This window comes from Mesitornis unicolor, unplaced genomic scaffold (genome assembly GCF_000695765.1).
Source record: "Mesitornis unicolor isolate BGI_N332 unplaced genomic scaffold, ASM69576v1 scaffold5729, whole genome shotgun sequence".
Classification (NCBI taxonomy): Eukaryota; Metazoa; Chordata; class Aves; order Mesitornithiformes; family Mesitornithidae; genus Mesitornis; species Mesitornis unicolor.
The window spans coordinates 109,121-130,803 of NW_010207868.1; the positions used below are offsets into that span (position 1 = coordinate 109,121).

The 21,683-nt window shown below is 40.3% G+C and overlaps 1 protein-coding gene across 1 annotated transcript; it reads right to left on the reverse strand.

The window, feature by feature from the left end:
* Positions 1-285: 285 nt before the first annotated feature.
* Positions 286-17,981, reverse strand: MGAT5 (mannosyl (alpha-1,6-)-glycoprotein beta-1,6-N-acetyl-glucosaminyltransferase; the record flags this gene model as incomplete). Its single annotated transcript, XM_010192282.1, has 6 exons — positions 286-484; positions 2,113-2,270; positions 5,555-5,629; positions 6,448-6,564; positions 9,976-10,122; positions 17,832-17,981. Coding segments are annotated over 6 exons (846 nt in total), but the record flags the coding sequence as incomplete, so codon positions are not given.
* Between the last annotated feature and the right edge of the window lie 3,702 nt (positions 17,982-21,683).

Sequence of the window (21,683 nt, forward strand, 5' to 3'; positions counted from 1 at the left end):
ACTATTCTGTGCAGTCAGCTTCAAACCATTGCAGAACGTGAAGCTCGTTTCTCTTCGCAAACAGATGAAGGAATCTGAAGAGTAACGCTGCAAATGTTCTTATAGGAAAAAAAGATCAGTTAGCTGCTTGTTAAGAATCCCTCCACGCTTGGGAGATAATTCTGCCCAGCAATGATAGCTCTGCCTGCGGCGAAGAACCTGGACAAAAGTGCAGGAAGTAATATAAGTAGCTCCTCTCAAGACTACTTACATTTTGTCCTCAACTCAAAAGAAGCTCTGCTGCTGCTATAGGCAGTCCTTACAGAGCGCAACCTGCCCCTTAATGTAGTCTCTGCAGGGGCAGATTCTTCTGTGGGTCGGGTGGGATCCGGCACAGCTGAACAACAAGAGGTCACCTTGGAAAACACAGTGCTTCCTCCTTCCGTCAAAAGAGGGGACCAGAATATCATTTGCAGACTCCATAGTGACACACTCGATATTATGCCTAAAAAGCAAAGCACAGGATCTCAATCACAGCAGAGTTTACAGGAGTTCGATACAGTTTTCATCTTTCCTTGCTAAAAATAAAATAAAATGCTGTATTACATCCTAAATCAAGCACATTTAGAACTGCAGATTTCCAGAACACGACTCTCATTTCTTTCTGCCTGCATGGTTTCTCTCTGCAGAGGGCAGTGCAGCCTGTTCAGCTTTACTTTGTTTCCTAAACAATTATGAAATCATTTAAAAAGGAAAAAAAAAGCTTTTGACAGTTCCCCAAAGTGTAATATTTAAATGCACCACGGATTCCTAGTGAGACAAAACCAAAGAATCTGAAATCGGGAGGTTCTCTCATAGATTTCAGCAGGGCACACGGTGCCAGGCAGCCCTGGGTGGCTCAAGGTGCCATCGGCCACACCGCGAGGAGGCGGCGATGCTGCTGTGTCCCCCCACTGCTGAAGGTGGTCACTGCAGGAGCCACCGCTCTGAGGAACCAGCTAGCCCTCGATAGCCAAAAAACCAAAATCTGAGTTGCCATTTTCTAACCACAAAGCTTAAGCACGAAGGCAGCAGTTCCAGCAGAGTCTTGTTTTTCACATTTAACAGACTTTTCTCCACAGAATTATAATTTTGTCTGGACAGCTAGAAGAGAAGCCTGACAAAATTTTTATAAAAGCTGCTTTTAAACTCCACTGGAAATTATAACTTTCCAAACAAAATACAAAAATAAAAACCTTCTACAATCTAATTTAGCAAAAAGTGGAGACAGAAAACCTAGAAAGTAGATTCCTAAGCAGCCATTTGTTGGAGTCCGGCTTTGAGTGCTTTGTTTTCATTCTGAAAGGAACACAGACACATTCCCAAAGAGACAGCACCTGAAAGCAACATTAATTTCCTTAATGCATAGCCGGTAAGCTTTATAAACTGGTCGTAATACCTCTAATGTACAAGGGTTTGCAGTGCTTTACCTAGGACAATACGACAAAAGGTTTGCAGAAACAGTAATTGCTAAGTGCCAATGAATATAGATGTTTCAGTATGGATGTTAAGAGGGAGCTCAATAAACAGAAGAAAAGCCCTACTTTGTAAGTGTGAACCGATAGAAATCACACAAAGTGCAGAGTTCTATTTACTGCAGTCAAATGCATTTCGTTTCTGACCCCGCTGACTGAGCACAGTCAGGATTAGCATTAGGAGTCAGGCAAGCTCACTGACTCAGGACATGGCAAAAGCTGCAGGGCTGCCAAGGGTCCATCCAGACACAATTATAGCCCTGACACCTGCGATCCCTGCAGCACAAGCAGCTTTGCTCACTGCAAGCAACCCAACATCAAAGGGCGCTGTACAGTGCACGCACTGAGAGGTGGAGGGGGAAGGAAGAGATGGAAACGTTTGGCCGTGGTGCTGTACTCCTCAATGCAAAAACACGGTGCTCTCAGCACAGCAGTAGCTCCTACCATCCACTGCTGCGAGGGACTGACAGGTGACATCACAGCTTGCTGCAGCCAAACTGACCACACTTCTCTCCCCGCATTCCCTCCTCACAGAATTCATACACTAAACTTCACGTGTAGAAAAGAGAAGTGCAATTAAAAGAGATCAAATAATACGTTTGTGCTTTAAAGTACCTACCTAAGCAGAGCTTTGTCCTTGTTAAGATGCTGGAAGAAGGAAGGCTCACAGATGAGCTGGCTTTCCTGACAAACTTGTTTACAGGATTTTCCAGGTTCAGCAATTTTTACTTGAAGGGCACTTAATGGGGGCCACATCACCTGCCCGTGACAGAAATCCTGCAGTGACAGATCATATTTTATTATGATGCATCCAGTCCTTTGACAGCACTTTTCCCCATTAGTAAAGTAAGTGGTTATTATCACCCAAACGCTCATTTTGCAGCTCATTTTGGTTGTATTAAAATCAATAGTTCAAGCACATTTAAAAAGAATTGAGTTTTTTTAAGCATGAAGAATTGTAACCTTTGATTGCTACTTGAAATATGGCAGTATCATCCTTCCCAAAGAACCTCCTTCCCCAATTTACCTTTTCTAATTTACCCCAAAGCAACTCTAGCTGTCTATCTGCTTCCACATACCCAACCCACTTTGGGCTTTTTCAGTGACACCTACTTCACTTTGGTGCTAGCAGAACTATGTTTGTAACAGCACAAATATCAGGAGGTAGAAGAATTCCCGTCTCAAGTGGGCCACATGGAGAGCCATTGGGTAAGGATCAGGGGACTCACAGCACTATGGAGTGAGCTGAACTCATAAAAGGCTGAAGATTCCTATAAAGCAACCAGGATTCAAAGAGTCTGTTTGCTCTTCTTGGTTGAACATCTAGGAAAAGTACTCTCCCAACACCGAGAAAAACTGCCTATAGATAATGCATCTGTATCTAAACACATCTGCTAAGGAAAAATTCAAAGACAGGATCTTAAGGCCTTGTAATGAGAAAAAAAGCAAAAAGTAAATTGTAATCACTGGTTTTATATAACATTCCATGATGCTCAGCCACTATTTTAACATTTGGCAACTCTCATCAAAAGGTGATAAAAAAATTTGGGCACAGTCCATCACAGTTTTCTATCTGTGGCTAGTTTCCCTATCAGTCATCAGAGGCAACCTAAATTTGGTATCTTCACCCCAGTCTACCTTGCCCCACAACCCTATATGCACAAGGGTAAAATAAAGATGTGGTGTAAAACAGAAGGTTACGCTTCACCAGAGACTGTGTTTATGTTTGTTATACCTATATGCGTTTGTGTTATACCTTATATGTTTGTTACACCTATCACCACAATTTCAAGGTGACAGACTTAGCCTGTCAAAGGAGGTGTCCTCCAACCTCTGTGTTTCCTGCTCTTGGATGAACGTCCTCACTCCACTCCCTTGGCCCAGCTCTGGTGCTCAGCTGACCCTGTGCTGAGCCAAGTCAGTTTGCTGACCTTGTAGAGCCCTGCCAAAAACATTCTGGAGGTCACCAAGTCGCCCACTTGCCCACAGCTATCAAAGTCAGCACATCTGTCTCATCAGCCCAGCCTGCCTCATCCAACAGCTCCCAAGTTTGCAACAGGGAATCCTGCAGCAGCTTTGGCTGCAGTGGCCAGGCTGCTCACTTGATGGCAGTGCCAATGTAGGCAGTCCCACCCTTTGGTTCCCACCCTACACTGCCGCTTCGCAGAGCTGACACAACTGTTTGTGCAGCATCAGGGCAAGCAGGATCAAGGAGTGGATTCAGCAGAAGTCACAGAGGCACCTAACAGCTGTGCTGGGCCACTGGCAAGAGGGAATAGCTTGGAGTGAAAGCTGTTTCAATCCAGCTGAAGGTGGCACTGCTAACCACAAAACCACAGCTCACAGTAGTTCTCTTACTTCAGACCCTAAAGACCTTCAGCCCAGCTGTTGGATCTGAAGATTTGGGGAATTCACTAAACCTTTCTTGCTAACGCTGTCCTCCCTCCTGCTCCCGAGCCAAGGCACCAAAAGGGGAACTTCAGACAACTCCCTTAAATCCTACAGTTTCCCTGTCCCTAGGGTTACTTGAGGGTGAGTGTATCTGGGCCCACCCCCTTCACACCACACTCTTGTGGTTAATGCACCCCACACCCTCCGAACCAGACCAGCTCCACTGTTCCTGTTCCAAGCTTGTGCTGCTGTGGCTGTTCTGCCTGCCTCCCACAAACTCTTCAAAACCAAGTCTCAACCTTCAGCATTGCTTCCTCTGACACATTAATCAAGCACAGTGCTAAGCACATGCAGCTAATGATGATACTTGAGCATCCTGGGGACTGTGGAACAATGATGGCTTTTCACAATTAGTCAAACTAAAATGATAAGGCTCTATTTCTTGCTGACAAGTGCGCAGCCCAGGCCAGGGCTTAGCCCTTGGGGGAGGTGCAGATGGAAGAGGCAGGTCTGCCCCACAGATCCTCTCTCTACATTGTCTCTTTTTCTCCTTTGCACTGAGCTTCATTTTGTCCTGTATTGACAAGAATTCCCAATTACAGCTAACTCAGGTAGGGGAATCAAAAGAAGCAGAGATGCTTTTACACGCTGTGTCATCAATACAGCAGCAAAAAGCATGAAGTGTTTATTGGCAGAAAACTGGAAATAGCTCTGTTAGGTTAACTACACTTGTGATCTGAAGCTGTGTTATTCTTTATTACCGTCTGTAACTGTCCTCTTTCAGAAATACAGCGACAGGAGCACGTGCAGTGCTTCTGAAAGAAATCCTGGAAGATAATTGGTGTAACAGAGATATTATTCCCATCTTCTGCAGCAGCCAGAACAAAAGGCAGAGCTGGCCCTTGCAAGAGACCTGGCCTTGGGCAGGAGTCCAAGCAAACACACAGTTTCTAGAAATCAGGATCTCATGTAAATCTCTGCAGTTTATTACTCCAACTCAGTATCTTCTACTGCTCTCACCTGGCAATAATGCATGGGCACCGAAAGTCCCTTAAGTAACTCATTTCCAAACCATTTAAAACTTTATAAGTGGAAACAAAATACTTGAAAAAACTGACCAGAGGCTTTAGCCTAAGTGCAATTCTACCACAGAAGTATCTTTACATTTACGTGATACTTCATGATCCAAAGATTTTTGTGTGTAAGCAGTTATAGAAGTCACATATACACTGAAAAAAGTTACTTTCCCTTTTTGCTTTGATATAGCTCCTGAAATTCAGACAAGTATATCCATTTTTACAAAGACATATGGTAAATCAGACACTCACAGATGAATCGGAACCCAGTGGCAAACTGAGAAGCAGAAGGAATATTCTGGTAGCCAGAACTTTGGCTTAATGTCTACTCAGTTTTTCATGTAAAACATGAAAATTCCCACTGGTGCCGTATCTGCAGGAAGCCTCCTAAGCCCCACATGGCCACGTCCACAGCAGTGAATCTGAGTCCACGTGGACCTCCCAAGGGAGCTTCATCTGAGCAAACAACTGCCCAGACAAGGACTGCACAGCCACTGTCGACTGAAATGGCAACAACACTGAGGAGCTTTAAATGGAGAGGGTCCTCCCTTTCTAACATAAAACAAAAGATTAATCCGCAATAAAAGTTCATACCTGTTTTTCAATAAATGCATTCATCCTCTGAAGCATTCCCTCACATGTAAATTCATAGGGCAAATAAGGGTCAATCTGTGGAAACACAGTGTGTAAGGTTAGAGAGGTTTTCTTCAAAAGAGCTTTGTGGTGTGCTGTGTGGTAGCAGCTTGCATTCCAAATACTACATTACAGCTTAAGTAGCAACAATAAACGCAAATAAACTCATCAACAAATCACTATTTTACAAAACCATCAGCAGTTTAAGCTGATTTTTGCTCATTTGCAACAGCAATAAAAGTTGCTCGGTGATTAAAGAAATTTAGAGTATACTGCAAAGTAATGGATATGACGCTAGTCTGAGACCCTGTGGATTCCAGAGCTCCTGCTTTAACTGAATTTCAGTTCTGGAGTTGAAACGACAAAGAAAACATTATGACAAAAAAAGAATGTGATACCTTTGAAAAGTACTTCAGACTCTTTTTTTGCCCCCTGAAGTGCCTGTATTACAATTCTGCACTGCAAGCACACAAGCACTTCAGCGGTGGTTATGCCAAGGCTACAAAATCAGTCAAAAGAGTCGAGGGTGTATTTGGCCAGCCCACAGTGCTCTGAGAGTCAACAAGGAAACTTCCTCACTGAATGCACAGAAAATACAGATTGCTGTATAATTTACATATGAAATTCACACTTCTACACAAACTCACGCTCATATTTTTCAGATAAAAACCTGACATATTCAGTACTAAAACATGATCATTAGATACCACAGATACACAATAACAATTTTTTTTCCCAGTCTCCTACCAATGTGCAGCACATTGCTGTAATTAGACTGATATTAGGAAGCGCTCTACGTGCAGTATGTAAGACACCCTCAAGTGTTGATGACAAACTGATGAAACTTTTCTCACCTTTTGATTCAAAATGGATTTCACAGCCTTCTCGACTTCAGAAAGATCACTGATGTCTACAGTCCAGACATGAGGCTTCCCAATGTAAACTTCAGCATAGGGATGCTGAGATGTCAACTGAAAGGATGAAATCATATTGGTAAAAATTAATGTGTCAAGAAATCCTTCCCTCTCACGCTCTCCATCAGACTTTTGGGATGAAATGCATTAGGATACACCAAGAATTCAGCTCAAATCTAACAGTCAGTGTGATTCCTCTGGAGTTACCTTTCAGAGTTTCCATGTTTATATTTAGAAAGTGAATTTAGGTGGAAACCTGAAAATCAGACAGTAATGCAGATCACAAGTAACATTTGTGCACCCTTCATTTGTGACTTTGCTCCTCACAATGACCCACACCACAGAAGACTTGATGCTTATCGAAATTACTTTTACAGCATGGCCCTGCCTCCCCAGAGCTCATTCACAGCACAGCCCTCTGCTTTCACAACCTGAAACTGCTACCAGTCCTGGTCAGACCTGCGTGACGGGCTTCAAGAGATGTCATCCTTGCCCTGTCTCACCTTCAGACGACGTCCTTGCCCCATCTCTCCTTCAAATTCCAAACATTTCCAAGGTTCTGTGAGTAGCAGTGAATAAAGAATAATCTCTATTGCTTAGAATGAATTCTGACTCTCTCGCTGCTGACAGTACAAGAGTGATTTGACCTCAACAAGAGCATTAATCGGTATTTTGCTCACCACTTTGTTGGAAAACAAATACAATAAATAGCCAGGTAGATAACTAAGAAAAGTTGTATCAGAGATTGCTTTCAGAACTATCAAGATGGCACTAAAAGTAATTTTTGTGCCAGCTCATACAGGAGCGAGAGGAACACACAAATAAACAGGCTGTGAGGAAGCAAAAGCTGCAGAAGAGAGGGGAGTGTTTCACACTGGCCTCAGAAGACAGTTGTTTTTTAAGTAAATATAAAGAAACCCCAACAGGACAGATTATTCAGAGACAGTTTTCATACAGCTGCCCCCTTATGCAAGACAGAAGGAAAAACCTGGTCAGGGCAAAAGAGCTGAAGCAGAAACAGCATCTGTTGGAAACAACCTTCTCCTGCACTGGGCATACACCCTACTTGTGCTCTTCCTTAAGTGAGTGCAAGGAACTATTTAAAAAATTTAGGCTATTTTCTATTTGTAGCTGCCTATATTCACCTGCAGCCCACTGCACTGTGCTCCCACTGGCATATTTTACATTCCTCCAAAAAGTCCAATGCTTCTTGAAGCTGACATATTCTAACCTGTTTTCAACAGTATTTCTACTGCCGCTAAAACTATATGTACTTAAAAATGTGGTTACCCAGGGCACTTCTGTCTGGACTTCAGACCTTCCATTGCACCTTTAGAAATATGAACATAAACCAATGTTTCAAGTTCCACAGAGCTTTAGGAATTACGCCTTAGACCACTCTTTCTCTACCATCTCTGACGGACAGAGGGCAACATTGAAGCCAGATCTGATCTGGAAGATGAACAACTACACTTCTCAGACTAGGAGCTGTTGTTTAAGAATTAAGAGTAACTAGCAACATGTTTTTATTGCACCAGTTATTCTACATCTATACTCTCAAAATACATTAAGACTATTTCCTAATAATGAAATGCTTTTACTGGCCGAGGCTTAATGTTTTAGATATTCGAGAGATACTCCCTTTGTCTATAATTAAAATCTGTAAGAATTCTTATAAATAGATTGGCAATTATTTTCTAATTTCAGGTTCTTTTTTTTATCCTCCCTAAAAGCAGAAAATGCAACACTCCACAACCACTAAGTACATATTTCAACTAGATTTAGCATACAATGTTTTCTCACTTGAGGGAGTATGAGGGGGTGGAATGGAGAAGAAATATCAGTACAAATACTGGTATGAAACAAGCTGCTTAAAGGTGATTTTTTTTTTTTTGGCTCTTCCTCCAAGCAAAATCATGTCTCAAGTCAAAACAACTGCTGATCCAAAATGAAAATTGTCATTTCCAGCTTTTGTACACAGTTTTCACTAAAGGATCCCATCTTGGGGGTAGTGGGGAAGCAGCTAACTTCCTCTCCCCCGCTCCTCAATAAATTCTACCTAGAACAAGGAAAAATAGTGACTTGCAGGGATTGCTTTAGAGAAGTACTGAACACGGACTTTATCTTCAGGTTGGTCTATGGGTAATCAATTCACAGAACTACAAAATCTTTTTTGTTCTCCTTTAACACTTGAAAAAACTGAGAAAAGGATTCAAGGACTTTCTTAATCCCCAAGAACCAGCACAGGGATTACTGCCAATCGGATCTAAACGCAGTTGTGAAAACCAGTTAGAGAACAGGTTGCTCTTAGGATAGGTCACCAGAGCATGTGAGCACAGCGATAATCGTGATGAAGGTTCATTATATCACTTTGTACTAGAGCAGCCAAGAGGGATTATTTTTCTGTGCAATCAGGTGCACAGCATTTCCATCAGTGCTGACACATGCCAGTGGGATTTAGTGCAGCATTCCAATACTCAAGAGTGAGGTGGCTCCACGTTATTTACCGAGCCTGACCAGTTATAGAGTCTGGGCACACAGGAACTGGAAATGAGTCAAACACTTGAGCGACTCACAGAAGAAAAGTTTTAAAAGGTGCCAAGCCCAAGGAGAAAGTTTAAACAGATATTTAACCCCTATTGCTATCTCCTTTGTAAGCAATACAAGCTGTGAGAACGGTTGAGTTTGAACTCGTGTTCTGTACAAGCTGAATGGCCATTACAGTCCTTATAAAATCATAAGAAATCTGTGTTCCTGATTCAAGATGGGAAATCATCTTTTACCTACACTAACTAAGACAAACATTCCAAAGTCAGTGCCAGGATGAGCGGCTGCTTTACTCAGCCTCATTTTTCTGTTACTGGAGTCTAAAAACACAGGTCGGTTTGAAACGTCGAGGCTTGGTTTTCCCGTTCCCCTAAAGAGTCAGTTCTCCAAACATCTCCAGTGTTCAACCACAAACACGGTGGGCCGTGATGCTAATACCTTAGCTCAGCAGTGCCTTGAGCAGGTCTTCTCTGGAGGTAAAAAAATACCCCAAAACACACACAGCAACCCACAAATGGCATTTTTATAACTTACTGAAACACCTATTTACTTCCTGCACAGTACACAGCAATGTTTGTTTCTTCAACATCATAAAACTGCTTTAAAATGACACATCACGGCTCAGATGTTACAACCTGTTCCTGGGCAGAACATCAGGTTTTCAAGTGAAACTTCAGTTTGTGATCTACCAGTAAGAATTAGCAGAACATACACATAGGCAAATCTAGAGCTAAGGCTTAATGATATTAATGAAAACTTTTGATTATCCTGTAAGAATAAGGACTGATAATCTCTTCAATGGCTGAAGAAAATGATAACTACACACCTCTTGCAATAAACTGTGAACACTGATGCAATTTTTCTTATGTCACTAAAAGGAAATCCACAATAATTTTCAATAATTACCACGATAAAGCTTACCTCTCGGAGTGTAGGTTTGCCTTTGAAAAATTCAGTGTTTTTGCTACTTTTTGGCGGGTTAAATCTTAAATTTAGAAAAGCACATCCATTGGCAATAGCCTCTAAAGGAGCTGGCCCTTCATATGGGAATCCGAGACCAACAAACAGCTGAAAAAGAGAGAACAAGGACTATATTAATATTTGTCCTTTACAAAAACCGAAAGCTAAAAGCTAATTCAAAATAAACAATAACGCATTGTTAATGTACCAGCCAAAAAATTGTAATGTTAAGAAGAAAATGGGAGAAATTCAGCAGCTCACCCCCTCCTACCCAAGCAGTAAGGGAATGTGCTGTAAAACACACTGGACAATAATCTTCTGTAACGAGCTGAGCTGGTTTTTCATGGAGCTGAAGCAACAACGGAGCCTTTCAGGTTTTTTTTTTTAATGGGGGGAAAAAAAAAGTCATTTGGTGGTTGGTTGGTGTTGAAACGAAACTGCTGGGGCTCTCCTCAGGTACAGCTTTTTCCACAGCAGCCTCACTGAACAGCTCCACCACTGTTTTCCCCCTCTCCCCCACGGCAGCCACCGGCTGGTTTTGCCAGTGTGAACACGCTCCTGCCAAGCTGATTAAACCTGCTAATTAAAACGGTAGATGGCAGCAAACAGCAGCTGAACACGACATCGGCAGCAGCAGCTTGCCTGGGATTACGAGGGTTCAACGTCTCCAAGGTAAATTGAAGGAGGAAAAATGCATCACAAGGCTGTTCTTACACCAGCCAACATTACAGGTGCTCTAGAAAAGGCAGTGCTTCTCTCCAATGTAAAGAAATGTACTATTTTTCAGAGATATCTGGCTTTTATTTGGATCTTGACCCCTTTCCTGGCCCAATGTAATTAAAACCCCTGAATTCAATACAGGATACTTCATCTTTATTTGAAAGTCTCTTTATAATGGGAGAATTACAAGCTTTGATTTGTAGTAGCAAATTCTCAGCCCTGCTGAATGACTGAATGTATGTGAATATATATCTATACATATCAACTGCCTTTTTCACAAAGTGAAGAGCAAACTTTGTATCTATTAGGATCATGTATTCAAGGATGCATGTATTCAAAGAGGTCAAGTTATTCTATTCTGCATTAAATTTTTTGCAGCATGGAAGCGAATCCTGGAAACAGAAGATTTAAAACTGGAAGCCATTTCTAGGAGCTAATCTTAACACTGCTGCATAAACGTGTAGTCAGTATTGCCGTGCACAGGCATTGCAGCACCAATCCTCTCCGACCCACGGCAACCACGGTATAAATTCTGAGTTGGCTTATTTTAAAAGGAAAGTTAACACTTCTCAGTATATTTGAGGACATACAATTTTCACTGCATGAAGCTGAATATCGTTATTTCAATTTTCAGGTTAAAAAAAAGTCGCCTACTTGCAGAAAGTTTCTCAGCTATCTCACACATTTAAATCTTACAGGAAACTCTCCAGTGGCCACTAAAAAATGAGATAAAGAAGATTATCTCCACTAAGAGCAGATTATCTAAATTTGCATTTTATATATGGCATTAGATACTTCAGTCAGGACGCATACATACTACATTTCACCTTAAAACAGGCTTAATTTAAAGAAAGGTAATCTCTTGAAAATGAACTACGGACATGAAGCCATTTCATGCAGTCTGCACACAGAATGTTATTTATTTAAACAGCTCCTCAGTTCAGGCAGAAAACCAGCTGAGAACCAGCAATTAAACCCATCTGAAGTATCAGTTCTCCTACGATCCCGTGTTAGTCTGTTGTGTAGAGAATGCTGGTTTGTTTGCTTCATTTTTCAGGTCTTTAATAAACGGCTGCTGTGCACTGCTGATCAGTTCTGTGTCTGACTGGTCCATTTATTTAGAAGGAAGCTCCACAGGGAAAGAAACATGGTTTTATGTTTTGACAGCACAGAGCACGCTGTCAACACTTAATGTATAAAAAATAGCCTACCACCTGTTTCACATCCATTTTCCAACCTCACCTCTAAGCAGCACCGTACCTTTGAAGGAAGGAAGAAGGATGTGTCTGATCGCTGGAATAGCGAGTGTTTGTGTGTGCTGTTGGCCTGAGGTCCCAGCTTGGCTCACAGCTGTCTGCAGCCCCCCCCCAGCTCCTTCTTTCAACCCTCCAAAATCTTCTGTCACTCCCCATCTCATCATCTTCATCAGATCAGCTGAAATTCCCAAACTGAATCTAGACTCTGCTCTTAAAAAGTGCCCTTCATTAACATTCCTTGGTTCAGAAGCCAGTATTTTTGTATAGGATAAAGAGCAAAATTCAGGAATATCTTAATTGCCTCAAGGAAGTCATATTCACAATGATACAAAAAGCAAGCATTAGAGGTCACTTCTGTAACTCATTCTTTGATGTTCCAATTTGCTAATCCTGTGAATTACATGCAGCTTGTTACTTCCAGAAAGGCTAAAACAATCTTGTCGAGGTACTTCCAAAAGTAAGTAACAAATGCTGCAAGACACTAATTGAAAAATAAGGAGGAAAAAAAAGAAGTAGAAATAACAGACAATGACTTTCAGGTACCAGTGAAGCAAGCATCCATCCTCAGTAAAGTTGAGGCTGTGAGGAAGCACAAAACAGTAAAGATTTAGAGGATTATTTTGTGATATAAATGTATACTGTTGCCTTCACCACATAAGGTGCTGAGTAAGGATTTTAGGGTACTCTCTTGCTGGACACTACGTCTGGTAATGCAGTCCACCATGGAGAGGCACCTTCATCCTATGGCTGAAGATCTACAATCCAAATCTCTAAATCTGACAAAGTTGGGGATGTAACTGTGGGTACACATGGCTCAAAAATGTTACCCCCATCTTGCTTTGGTAGCTACAGCAGAATTGCTGTGCAGATCAGAATTCCTTTGCTGCTTTACTGGTAGATTAGTGCTTGAAGCCAGTTCATTTTCTGTACGGGAGCATTTTTCTCACCTTTCAAATATTTTTGAAAGCCAGAACCATTATTTTTCATACAGAGCTTTAAATAGGCAAATGTCACTGTAGGCTCTGTATGCTAACACCCCATACAACAAGTTGATGGCCAAGAGGAGTTTACAGTATAAAAGTGTATCTAAAGGAGATCACAGCGAACAGAGATGTAAAATGATCATGGTAACAGCAGAGTAGTTATTTTAAAAACCATTTCCTTGTTTGCAAGGTCTGCTACCCAGATATGTCTGTACCTATAGATCTGCATGAGACAAAAAAGGGGATTCGTATCTGCAGTCTCACTTGTCCAACTTGAGCAAAGCTGGTGTCAAAACCCTGAAGCAGCAACACTTTGGTTTCTGTAAGAAAGCCTCCTCAGGAATCTTTTCTGCCTTTGCAGTGAACTGAGCCCCTGGTCTGGAATTTCAGGCTCTTGAGTTGGCCACCCAGCATCAGAGCAGCCCAGACACCATTCTGCTCTGGTTATAACGCAGGCAGTCTTTGCACGGTGCGGTAGGAACAGGAAAAGTGCTTCACAACCACTCCCATGAAAAAAGGGGTTTTATATTTGTTACTTTTTATTTTGGAAACCAACAACTTTCAGTTGACATTAAGCATTTTATTTTTGGAGTTTATGGCACCAGATCAGACTATTATTAAAACAAGTACTTGAACAAACAGTCTTTCCATATTATGGCTAAAAGTATAAAGGAAGGACTGAATGTTTTACTTCAATGACTGTAATCCTGACTAGCTGAATGCTTAAGAGAAAAATGTCATATTCCAGAGACTAAACGCTGCAGTTCCGTAAACAGGAGTGTTTATCTTCTCCTCTCTCCTTTCTAACATTACTGCACTTATCTAATTCATTCTGTTGGGTTGGTAGATTTATCACCACTTTTGTGTGACTCCTTACTGAACTTAAATATTCCCTTCAGAACTACAGAAGGAGCACTGCAGCAAAGGCTGTTGTTAACTATCTTGATATATTTTTCTCATGAATATAAAATACGTTCTGAAAAAGTCACTCCTTTTGTGATTGAAACAACTTCACAACAGAATGTTAAATGCCTTTACAGCTGATTTTGCAAAGCGTGTGGAAGTCAAAAAGACATTTCTTCATAAAAGGCAAGATGAAAAAAAGGAAGTTTGTTTTCTTATCTCTGCTTACCCAACACTGCAATGGGATTTCTCCCGAACTGTCTAAACAGGGTGTTGCCCCTTCTTTCATTAATCACTGCTCACACATTGTAAATCCCACTTAGTGTAAGAATTTGGATCCCCTCAAAAAGTCACAGCGACTCGAAGTAACAAGTTGCATCTGAAACTTTCTCGAAAGGAGGAATATTTCTTAAGAATTCAGTGCTGGTTCTTCCAAGCCAGTCTGCTCCAACTCCTCCAGCTGCCCACTTGGCGAGAAGCCACCCAAGTTGGCAGGAAGGCTGCCAGCTCGCCTACCCTATTTTCCTCTGACGTGATGCATGGCTTCGCATCTTCTCATTAGGAGCCGTTGACATGTCTCGTTTTTGTCATGCACGACACAGCTGAACCAGCCATGATGAATCTCAATCAGCCCCCTCCTGCTTGGAAAACGCACTTGTTCTGAAATGCGTTGCTTCAGAATACACACCAGAATGAAATGGCAGCTGCCTGCTTTTGAGAATAACTGTGTCCTATACCAGCTACTGCAGAGACCAAATACATTTTGGGAACGCAAACCTATGACTGAGCTGTTCCCTATCAGTATTTTGCTGTCTAAGGGCAAAATTAAGCAATGCAACATAAACTTGGCACTTCCAAATACACTGAACTGTGTGATTTGTTCAATTATTTAGCTCTGACTTTCTGAAAACTAGATCATTTATCAGCTGGCCTAACAAAAACTTGCTAAGATAACGTTGAGATCACAAGTAAGCGAGGACAGTCCTCGTCCTTGGGTATGAAAACATACATTCAGAAAAATCTGAAAGTTTCTGGAAGCTTAAAGACAAAGTTTGTTGCTTGGAGACAGCAACCAGCAGGCCTAGATGGTTCAAGCGAGCATTGTCCCACAGATGTTACCACCCCCGAGTTATGGCTCCGATTATTCACATACTTTCACTGATCATCTAGTGACAAAACCCCATAACTAAATTCATTATGGGGCTCTGGTCACGTTGCCTAGCGATTAAAGTGATTATGGTTAAAAAGTGTCCTTGACCATCACTGGATACGTGTGCACACATACATGAGGCTCGTCAGGACACAAAGCTCCCATTCAAGTCAGCTTGATTTCTGTGGAAAACCTGCACTTATTTTAGCAATTCAATCCATGATCCAGTTGATATAAACACAATTGACCCACACACACAACAGATGGCCGGTAGAGACAGGTGAGTGGTGTTTTATGCTACGCTATTTTAAAGCCTTGACTCTTAAACGATGCCAAGATCTGAAACTCTGAACGTACAGGCAAGGAAGGCACTAAATCAACACTGAGAGGCGACTGCTAAGGCAGAACAGGCAGTGGACCTGTGAGACACCAAGCAGCAGCTGGCAAAAAAACCCAACACAAACCACAACACTAAAATCCACCTCCAACTGAAAAAGTCCAAACAAATTAGATGAGGCAAATCTCAGTTTCCACTTTCAGCCTCAGGATGCTGCTGTTTTACTTTTCTGCTAAACTAGATTTATTGGAACAAGTACTAGACAGAAATAATAATCCAAATTCCTGATGCAGTAAGCCGCATTTAATTTCATTTCGTTGCAACATCAGAAATACATTGCACTCCCATTTGCCTGACAATAATAAGTATTAGGAGAAGCAGATGGACTCTTAACTGCTTACCATCACGTCAAAGTTTTGTTAGCCTGGCTGCATCATAAATAAATAATTTCCTTAAAAGGAAAAAAGCTTTTGTCATTTGCAGATCTGCTAACAAAAGTTCAGAAAAGCCATATGAAAATACTGTTTGCAGACTCTGAAAAAAACCCCAAACCATATATTAAGAAAGACTGTATCAAAAAGAGAATGTGATAAAAACACTGGCTTCCAGATACAGGAAATTCTTGAAATACATTGATGTGTTTCTCAGTTCCATCTACCACGAAATGCAGCAAACTCTCAAAGGATTTTCCCCAGTGTTATGAAGAGAAAAAAACCCAACAAAACCAATGCACAATAATACTATAGAAAAAGAATCTTTAAAATCTAAATAGCTTGTAGGACTCTGAAAATAGTACAGCGTAGATTCATGCTTTTCACAAAAATACGATCTGTGAAAAATAAGCAACTTAGTGATCTCAGGAGTATTTCACAATCACAAGACAGTATCTTCCATCTGATACTGCAATTAACAGTCAAGAAGTGAGTGAAAAGAGCCTGGCTCTTTCCTGTGTCACAAACCCCACACAACCGCACTGTGCTGAGTAGCATAATATGTATGTATCAACTTGAATTTACCCTAAATCAAATGTGTCTTTACAATGCATCTTAGAGCACAGCAAATACAACCAGTAACAGCTGGATGAGCTGTCTACTTAACATTGAAAATCAAGCTTTTTAGCATAATACATGAAAGATGGCTGATAAAGAACTAGAGGAAGACTTATTCAAACACAACAATTATTATGAACTGTACTTTGTAAATTATAAGGGCTTCAGCAATTCTATACGAAGTCCTTTAGTTTGTTTTACTCTTCCAGTGAACAGAACACATTTTTTCCCAGAAGGAAGTCACTGTTTGTGCTTGGGGTTATTACAATGTCAATATTCTTCCCACGTTAGTACTATGATTAACACAGTGATTTCATACTCCACACAGGCAAAAGCTGTGTACTCTCAGCATTATCTATGACGAAGGTAAATGTTGACTTTTTAATCTGCAACATTATGTGTATCTGTAGGCATCAAGTACATATGCACAGTGGTTGCCTTTAAAAAGTCATAATTTGCCAACAGCTGTCACACAGAGATGTCAAATTACCATCATTTTCACAAATATTTCAAAAATGAGATCTCTGCAGTTGTGTGGAAAGATGGGGAGGTGCTTGATTTTTTCTTTTCTTTTTTAATAGATTCTTCTGTAGAAGTGCACAGCGAGAAACTACCAACAATGGGGAGTAAGTGCTGCAGCTCCACACATTTCACCAATTTTTAACACACAAACCACTTCTTTCACCACCTGAAAGTTAAACACCCTATTTAAATATCATCTACTAGAGTGTTTTAATGTTGTGAAGTGCCACAAAGATTACGGGAATGGCACAGATAATCCCACAAAGTACTGTGACCATGGGGGCAAAAGTTCATTGATTTCTATGTATATACTGCCTTGAGTTCCTGTGACTGCGAGGCCACAGGTAAAGCACACCACAAAAAGCACGCTCTTGCTTGCTCTTGCTGTACAACTGAAGCAGAGGAAAGAGCTGGACAGTGAATGAAATGCCTGCCTTTCTTCTTTTTGCCTCCAGAGAGTAGGGTCAACTCTAGGTTTAAGTCATTGGTAGGGCAGAGCAAGCACGCCTATCCTAGAGCTTTCAGATATTACCTAACTTTCACATCAAGGATGTAAATCAAAGCACGATCTCAGCCGATAATCTCCTTGAGCTGAATTCACATTTAAGAAAATGCAAAATGCATTTATGCATGTTTCTCAAGGTGGTTGTTAAATGCATCTGCAACAGTAGGTTGTTGTGCCAATTTACTAATAACAGCTGTCAATCCACAAAACATGGACATGATGAAAAATGTATTCTCAGCACACAGAAGACAACTTAAGCTCCTTAACATTTGCTTATGTATTTTTCCAATGGTTTCAAATTAGGAGCTCGGTCACAGGGAGCAAAATGCGTGTACTTCAGATACAGTCTATCTGCAGCTATTTTTGCCACTACTCCCTCTTGACAAACTTACTTTGGTTTCTCTCAGGAGAAACTGCAGATCCCGCCCGCTGAGTATACCATGGTTTTTTACATAGCCGGGAATATACATAGTGCTTGTCCCGTGAACAGTCCCATGGACTTCCATATAGGTGTGGATGATGTCCAGATAAGCCTTCTTATCCTGCAACAGCAAAAATAAAACACTTTCAGTCTTCACACATTTCAAGCAGTAGTGTTCAGTCAGAGCTGGTTTGTATCTCCTATACCACACAAAAGCCTGAAAGAGATAAAATTCACTAAATTCTTATATGATTTCTATAATATTTAATCTTTCAGTACGTTTTTAGTTTTGTTCTCTACCAGAATGGAAGAAATTGCAGGTTTTTTATTCATAGTACCAACATCCTATTAATTTCTAACTGGACAAAAACCAGGTCACCATCAGATAGCTGTAATATCAGCATGCCTCAACAATACTTGGTCTAAAAAGAAACAGCTCATTTTGAACTATCAGGTTTTTCACTCTGTTTTTGTCACAGATGCAGAGTAATTAGTTATTGTTTATCTTCTTTGGGAAGACAAGGATTAATCCATCTTAGTAAGATGTCCTCTTGTCAACTGCATACGAATCTTTATCAAAATACCTAGTATCTGAGTCCCATGAGATATCCACAAATATTCCACTTATCTGAAGTTGTAAAGGCATTTTGGAAAAGACTCAGAGAAGAGTAATGGCTTTAGTGTTGCATTAAAAAAAAATAAAAATAGTACACCACCCTAGTTTGCAAACAAGAATTTCTTTAATTTTCAATGCCATATGTTTTTTGAGTTTTAAAGACTACTACTATTCCAAAAGCAATTAGCTGTAGACTGTATTTACAGCCATTATACAGCACAGATCAGAGAGCCTTTCCCTCAATATTTGCACATAGACTTAGTAATAGCTCTACAATAAAGCAACAAGTTTCTGTACTCCTTGGCAGCAAGAGAGTTTGAGAGAATTCCACTTTTCACTCACTATTTTTGTCATGTAAATTCTGTACACCGTTCCTCCACAGCCCCACGCAAAAGCTGGCCAACAATTTTACTGAAGTTCATTCAAAGGGCAAGCGGACTGGTGAAAATCCTATTTTTCAAATCTTGGAGGAGCAATAACGTATCAGGCTTTGATGAATAAACACTGTCACTTCTTAAAACTCCTGTGCTAAATTACTTGTTGGTATACATTTGAATACACAAGGTATTTAATATAACATAAGAACTGTTTCCTCGCTTGCTCTACTGGTGATACTGTTTGAGCTGAAGTGGACTGCCTGCCTCATTAGTAAATCTCCCTGTTCCAGTAGCTATGCCAAGGCTGCACCAATCAGCCAATGTCCTGGGCTAAGTATAATATAAAAGCAGCCAACAAATGGAGACAAATGTGCTTTCTTGTTTGATGTGGTTGCTGTTAGTGTTAATTAACACAAATTATTTAAAAAACTAAAAGCCTGTCTGGTTTTTATTTTTCCATTTACTTCAAATTTGAATTACTCCGAAAGAGATGTTCCTCCCATTATTTGTAAAGAATTAGAAACTGTTGAGAAGCTCTTATACTTTGTTAGGAAAAAATCCATTGTACAAGTTCTTTGCAAACGTGCGGGAGAAATACAAATGGAGGAGCCTGGTCTTGTTTACGTGATCTGCACACAGTAGGAACACTAACACACACACCGCAGGTTGTTTCGGCTCGTATCACACAAACCGATGACATGAATGCACTCTAAGTCAAGAAAAATATCAGAGGCAAGCAGCTAGAAAGCACAAAACCAGGATTACCTAAAATTGCACCTACTTATTTTAATGACTTCAACGACAGTTTTACAAACCTGTTACAGCATATTTAGCTGCTCTAAAATAAAATATTTGACATGAAAATTATTTAGTCTTTACAATCTTTCTAATGGTTCCTAAGAAAGTGCATTATTACCTGTAGGACTATTGAAAACATTATATAGCTTCAAAAAGCAATTACGGTAGAAAAATCCCTGAATCGTTATTGAACAGAGACACAGCTTTTGCTCCAAGAGGTCCATGAACCACTTGTCTCTGGAGGCTGTGAAAGATGCCTGATTTTGCATTCTTCTTTATACATCAAGTGTTGGTCATTTTTGGAGTCAGAACACCGGACTAGAGAAATCTTCCATCCTAACTGGCCTTGCTGCCATCTTACTATCTTTATTAGCTCGTTTTCAGTAACGAATGTAAAATGGACCAGAAGAAATGTAACATTTTCACACGTCTCCTCTTTATAGGTGATGACAATAACAATCAGTGGGATTCTGAGAAGCATCTACAAAGTATGTTGCTTCAATTCTGCTGGAAACACTCTTTGATACCTACAATAACTTGAATTTAGCCCAAAGTATTCCCCAAGTCATCTTGTTAACAACAGAGAGAATCTGCCTCCCGTATCAATATGCTGTCCTCTATATCAATATCAGCCTCTGTATAAATGCCACTCGATGACTACAAAACAGGGAATAAAAAAGGAGTATACTAAGACAGGATGAAAAGAACAGGCTTCCATGCTGTATTCACAGTAGTATTTTGGGGGGCAGAGGGAGGGTTTTTACTTAAACCTTTTAAGCTACAAGAGCATGTAATAAATACTACTAATAGATCCAAGTTAACTGAGCAGACACACAAATGACATTAAAAATTAATATACAACCAATCAATACAATTAAGGAAGACAAAGCAGAAGCAGTGATAAAATCAGCATGTTTGAATCATCACTGGAAATGCAAACAAAGTATTAAATTAACCATCCATAACCTTAGTTGAGGACATTACTTAAGCATATGACCGACTTCCTTCCTGATTCAGAGTATAAAACCACGGATAAAACATTTGTTATCCCAAATAGCATCAGTTCTTCCATTGACAATATTTAGAAAAATAATGGACTTTTAGATGGTGTCGCTGAGTTTCCACCTCCACAAGGTAGGGTAACTACTGTGGACTGCACTATAGAGTGTATAGAAATCATTTCTCCTCACAAAGAAAACCTTATATATGGACAGGCATAAGCAAAGGGATCAATATATAAAAAATTTATGAGTTAGTTTTTCAAACCATGAGACTAAAAACATGAAAAAACAACACACAAAAGCTGGGGAAAAAAAAAACTTTCATCCTCCAAAGGCAACCTTCTTTCTTTTAATCAAATGAAATTTTTAAAGACCCACTGGAACTGGGAGCAGCATCTTCCCTTCGCTCCCTGTACATGAAACAGTTGTTTTTAAAGTTTCCAAAGGTCTTTCCTTCTGAAGGAAACAAAAAAAAGCCCAACCAAAAACTCAGAAAGCACAATCCCCAAAACAAACACTCCTTTATTCCCTTATTCACTTTGAGGCAAAACCAACTGCTTTCATAATCACCTATAAAGTACCGTAAAAATACCATTAGCACCTCAAACCTTACACAAATCTCACTAACATTTGCCCCTCTTTGCATTTAAGCAGTCCCGAATTTCCACACTCCTTGCAGAAAAGTGTTATTTTGGATCATAAAAGAATATACTGTAATAAGCCACTTCAAAAAATAATCAGGACACATAATTCCATATGAAACATCGAAACCATTGAATTAGAAAATGAGGGAGCACAAATATGGCATTTTCAAATAGGAAGGCTACAAGTAAATAAATCAAGAAATGTGATTTGCAAACAAAAAATCAACATTCCCTCAACTGTTAATCCACTTCCTGAGTTTGCTTCCCTGGGTGCAGATAAAAATTCTCTTTTATCTTAAATCATTTGACTGTAAACTCCAGATTTTTTACATTCTCCAAAATGAATCCAAAGATTCATTTTGCAGATGACACTGAGTTGGGAGGGAG